Source organism: Cinclus cinclus, chromosome 32, assembly GCF_963662255.1.
Source record: "Cinclus cinclus chromosome 32, bCinCin1.1, whole genome shotgun sequence".
Taxonomy (NCBI): Eukaryota; Metazoa; Chordata; class Aves; order Passeriformes; family Cinclidae; genus Cinclus; species Cinclus cinclus.
Window position 1 is genome coordinate 1,209,876 of NC_085077.1, and position 5,687 is coordinate 1,215,562.

The window sequence follows — 5,687 nt, forward strand, 5'->3', positions numbered from 1 at the left end:
CCCCAAAAAATTGGGGATTTTCCACACAAAATTGGGGATTTTTCGCAAAAATTGGGGATTTTCGCCCAAAAAAACCTCCCAGTTTTGGGATTTTTTGGGAAGCGACACGATGACGCCCAGCACCGACAACCAGGTGAGAAAAAAGGGAATTTCCCCAAAAATTGGGGATTTTACCCCAAAAAATTGGGGATTTTCCACACAAAATTGGGGATTTTTCGCAAAAATTGGGGATTTTCACCCCAAATATGTCCCATATTTGGGATTTTTGGGTGGATCCTGGTTGAGCGACACGATGACGCCCAGCACCGACAACCGGGTGAGAAAAAAGGGAATTTCCCCCAAAAATTGGGGATTTTACCCCAAAAAATTGGGGATTTTCCACACAAAATTGGGGCTTTTTCGCAAAAATTGGGGATTTTCGCCCAAAAAAACCTCCCAGTTTTGGGATTTTTTGGGAAGCCACACGATGATGCTCAACGCCGACAACCGGGTGAGGAAAACGGGATTTTCCCCAAAAATTGGGGATTTTACCCCAAAAAATTGGGGATTTTCCACACAAAATTGGGGATTTTCGCCCAAAAATTGGGGATTTTCGCCCAAAATATGTCCCATATTTGGGATTTTTGGGTGGATCCTGGTTGAGCGACACGATGACGCCCAGCACCCGACAACCGGGTGAGAAAAAAGGGAATTTCCCCAAAAATTGGGGATTTTACCCCCAAAAAATTGGGGATTTTCCACACAAAATTGGGGATTTTTCGCAAAAATTGGGGATTTTCGCCCAAAAAAACCTCCCAGTTTTGGGATTTTTTGGGAAGCGACACGATGACGCCCAGCACCGACAACCAGGTGAGAAAAAAGGGAATTTCCCCAAAAATTGGGGATTTTACCCCAAAAAATTGGGGATTTTCCACACAAAATTGGGGATTTTTCGCAAAAATTGGGGATTTTCACCCCAAATATGTCCCATATTTGGGATTTTTGGGTGGATCCTGGTTGAGCGACACGATGACGCCCAGCACCGACAACCGGGTGAGAAAAAAGGGAATTTCCCCAAAAATTGGGGATTTTACCCCAAAAAATTGGGGATTTTCCACACAAAATTGGGGCTTTTTCGCAAAAATTGGGGATTTTCGCCCAAAAAAACCTCCCAGTTTTGGGATTTTTTGGGAAGCCACACGATGATGCTCAACGCCGACAACCGGGTGAGGAAAACGGGATTTTCCCCAAAAATTGGGGATTTTACCCCAAAAAATTGGGGATTTTCCACACAAAATTGGGGATTTTCGCCCAAAAATTGGGGATTTTCGCCCAAAATATGTCCCATATTTGGGATTTTTGGGTGGATCCTGGTTGAGCGACACGATGACGCCCAGCACCGACAACCGGGTGAGAAAAAAGGGAATTTCCCCAAAAATTGGGGATTTTACCCCAAAAAATTGGGGATTTTCCAAACAAAATTGGGGATTTTTCGCAAAAATTGGGGATTTTCGCCCAAAATATGTCCCATATTTGGGATTTTTGGGTGGATCCCGGTTGAGCGACACGATGACGCTCAACGCCGACAACCGGGTGAGAAAAAAGGGAATTTCCCCAAAAATTGGGGATTTTACCCCAAAAAATTGGGGATTTTCCACACAAAATTGGGGATTTTTCGCAAAAATTGGGGATTTTCACCCCAAATATGTCCCATATTTGGGATTTTTGGGTGGATCCTGGTTGAGCGACACGATGACGCCCAGCACCGACAACCGGGTGAGAAAAAAGGGAATTTCCCCAAAAATTGGGGATTTTACCCCAAAAAATTGGGGATTTTCCACACAAAATTGGGGCTTTTTCGCAAAAATTGGGGATTTTCGCCCAAAAAAACCTCCCAGTTTTGGGATTTTTTGGGAAGCCACACGATGATGCTCAACGCCGACAACCGGGTGAGGAAAACGGGATTTTCCCCAAAAATTGGGGATTTTACCCCAAAAAATTGGGGATTTTCCACACAAAATTGGGGATTTTCGCCCAAAAATTGGGGATTTTCGCCCAAAATATGTCCCATATTTGGGATTTTTGGGTGGATCCTGGTTGAGCGACACGATGACGCCCAGCACCGACAACCGGGTGAGAAAAAAGGGAATTTCCCCAAAAATTGGGGATTTTACCCCAAAAAATTGGGGATTTTCCACACAAAATTGGGGATTTTTCGCAAAAATTGGGGATTTTCGCCCAAAATATGTCCCATATTTGGGATTTTTGGGTGGATCCTGGATGAGCGACACGATGACGCCCAGCACCGACAACCGGGTGAGAAAAAAGGGAATTTCCCCAAAAATTGGGGATTTTACCCCAAAAAATTGGGGATTTTCCACACAAAATTGGGGATTTTTCGCAAAAATTGGGGATTTTCGCCCAAAAAAACCTCCCAGTTTTGGGATTTTTTGGGAAGCCACACGATGATGCTCAACGCCGACAACCGGGTGAGGAAAACGGGATTTTCCCCAAAAATTGGGGATTTTACCCCAAAAAATTGGGGATTTTCCACACAAAATTGGGGATTTTTCGCAAAAATTGGGGATTTTCGCCCAAAATATGCCCCATATTTGGGATTTTTGGGTGGATCCTGGTTGAGCGACACGATGACGCCCAGCACCGACAACCGGGTGAGGAAAACGGGATTTTCCCCAAAAATTGGGGATTTTACCCCAAAAAATTGGGGATTTTCCACACAAAATTGGGGATTTGTTGTAAAAATTGGGGATTTTCGCCCAAAAAATCTCCCGGATTTGGGATTTTTGGGTGGATCCTGGTTGAGCGACACGATGACGCTCAACGCCGACAACCGGGTGAGGAAAACGGGATTTTCCCCAAAAATTGGGGATTTTACCCCAAAAAATTGGGGATTTTTCACACAAAATTGGGGATTTTTCATAAATGTTTTTCCTTCTATTTAACGCAATTTTAAACCCCATTTTAACCCCATTTTAACCCATTTAAACCCCATTTGTAACCCAATTTTAACCCCATTTTAACCAATTTTATTCCCATTTTAACCCCATTTCAACCCCGTTTTACCCCAAATTTTAACCCCATTTTTAACCCATTTTAACCCCATTTTAACCCCATTTTAACCCCATTTTAACCCCATTTTAACCCCATTTTTAACCCATTTTAACCCCATTTTAACCCCATTTTAACCCCATTTTAACCCCATTTTAACCCCATTTTAACCCCATTTTAACCCCATTTTTAACCCATTTTAACCCCATTTTAACTCCATTTTTAACCCAATTTTAACCCATTTTAACCCCATTTTAACCCCATTTTAACCTCATTTTAACCCCATTTTAACCCCATTTTAACCCCATTTTAACTCCATTTTTAACCCAATTTTAACCCATTTTAACCAATTTTATTCCCATTTTAACCCCATTTCAACCCCGTTTTACCCCAAATTTTAACCCCATTTTAACCCATTTTAACCCCATTTTAACCCCATTTTAACTCCATTTTTGACCCAATTTTAACCCATTTTAACCAATTTTATTCCCATTTTAACCCCATTTCAACCCCGTTTTACCCCAAATTTTAACCCCATTTTAACCCATTTTAACCCCATTTTAACCCCATTTTTAATCCATTTTAACCCCATTTTAACCCCATTTTAACCCATTTTAACCCCATTTTAACCCCATTTTAACCCCGTTTTAACCTCATTTTAACCCCATTTTAACCCCATTTTAACCAATTTTATTCCCATTTTAACCCCATTTCAACCCCGTTTCACCCCAAATTTTAACCCCCAAATTTTAACACACACCCCCCCCCCCCCCCTTCCCAATTTTTAACCCTTTCCCCTCCGCAGATCTGGTACATGGACGGTTACTACAAAGGGGTTGGGATCTCACCTCGACCACCTTGAAACCCCATTTCAACCCCGTTTTACCCCAAATTTTAACCCCATTTTTAACCCATTTAAACTCCATTTTTAACCCATTTTAACCCCATTTTAACCCCATTTTTAATCCATTTTAACCCCATTTTAACCCCATTTTAACCCCATTTTAACCCCATTTTAACCCCATTTTAACCTCATTTTGACCCCATTTTAACCCCATTTTAACCCCATTTGTAACCCAATTTTAACCCATTTTAACCAATTTTATTCCCATTTTAACCCCATTTCAACCCCGTTTTACCCCAAATTTTAACCCAATTTTAACCCATTTTAACCCCATTTTATCCCCATTTTAACCCCATTTTAACCCCATTTTAACCAATTTTATTCCCATTTTAACCCCATTTCAACCCCGTTTCACCCCAAATTTTAACCCCCAAATTTTAACACACACCCCCCCCCCCCCTTCCCAATTTTTAACCCTTTCCCCTCCGCAGATCTGGTACATGGACGGTTACTACAAAGGGGTTGGGATCTCACCTCGACCACCTTGAAACCCCATTTCAACCCCGTTTTACCCCAAATTTCAACCCCATTTTAACCCCATTTTAACCCCATTTTAACCCCATTTTAACTCCATTTTTAACCCAATTTTAACCCATTTTAACCCCATTTTAACCCATTTTAACCCCATTTTAACTCCATTTTTAACCCCATTTTAACTCCATTTTTAACCCAATTTTAACCCATTTTAACCCCATTTTAACCCCATTTTAACCTCATTTTAACCCCATTTTAACCCCATTTTAACTCAATTTTTAACCCAATTTTAACCCATTTTAACCAATTTTATTCCCATTTTAACCCCATTTCAACCCCGTTTTACCCCAAATTTTAACCCCATTTTAACCCCATTTTAACCCCATTTTAACCCCGTTTTAACCTCATTTTAACCCCATTTTAACCCCATTTTAACCAATTTTATTCCCATTTTAACCCCATTTCAACCCCGTTTCACCCCAAATTTTAACCCCCAAATTTTAACACCACCCCCCCCCCCTTTCCCAATTTTTAACCCTTTCCCCTCCGCAGATCTGGTACATGGACGGTTACTACAAAGGCCGCCGCGTGCTGGAATTCCGCAGCCTCTCCGACTTCATCAGCGGCCAAAACTTCATCCAGCACCTCCTCCCTCACCCTTGGGCCGGAACCGGCCACGTCGTCTTCAACGGATCCTTGTACTACAACAAATTCCAGAGCAACGTCGTTATCCGTTACCACTTCCGATCGCGGAGCGTCGTGGTGCAGCGGAGCCTCGCCGGCGCCGGTTACAACAACACCTTCCCGTATTCCTGGGGAGGATTCTCCGACATGGATTTCATGGTGGACGAGAACGGGCTTTGGGTGGTCTACACCACCAACCAAAACGCCGGCAACATCGTGGTGAGCCGCGTGGATCCGCACACGTTGGAGGTGTTGAGGAGTTGGGATACGGGATATCCCAAAAGGAGCGCCGGGGAATCCTTCATGATCTGCGGCGTGCTCTACGTCACCAATTCCCACCTGGCCGGTGCCAAGATTTACTTCTCCTACCACACCAACACTTCCAGCTACGAATACACCGACATCCCCTTCCATAATCAATATTCCCACATTTCCATGCTGGACTACAACCCGCGCCAGAGGGTGCTCTACACCTGGAATAACGGCCACCAGGTCATCTACAACGTCACGCTCTTCCACGTCGTCAACGCCGCCGGAGAGCTCTGACGGACCTGCCCGAAAACGTCGTCGACGCCGC

General features: G+C 43.3%; 1 protein-coding gene across 1 annotated transcript in view; it reads left to right on the top strand.

The window, feature by feature from the left end:
* The window catches only part of LOC134055408 (noelin-2-like), a 6,565-nt gene extending 878 nt beyond the window's left edge, over window positions 1–5,687 (top strand). Inside the window, exons 2-8 of the mRNA XM_062511744.1 lie at window positions 83–133; window positions 440–490; window positions 662–675; window positions 799–849; window positions 1,155–1,205; window positions 1,717–1,755; window positions 4,979–5,687. Of these exons, the coding sequence (XP_062367728.1) occupies window positions 83–133; window positions 440–490; window positions 662–675; window positions 799–849; window positions 1,155–1,205; window positions 1,717–1,755; window positions 4,979–5,656 (935 nt within the window). The 3' untranslated portion in view covers window positions 5,657–5,687. The remainder of the gene's footprint in view (window positions 1–82; window positions 134–439; window positions 491–661; window positions 676–798; window positions 850–1,154; window positions 1,206–1,716; window positions 1,756–4,978) is intronic.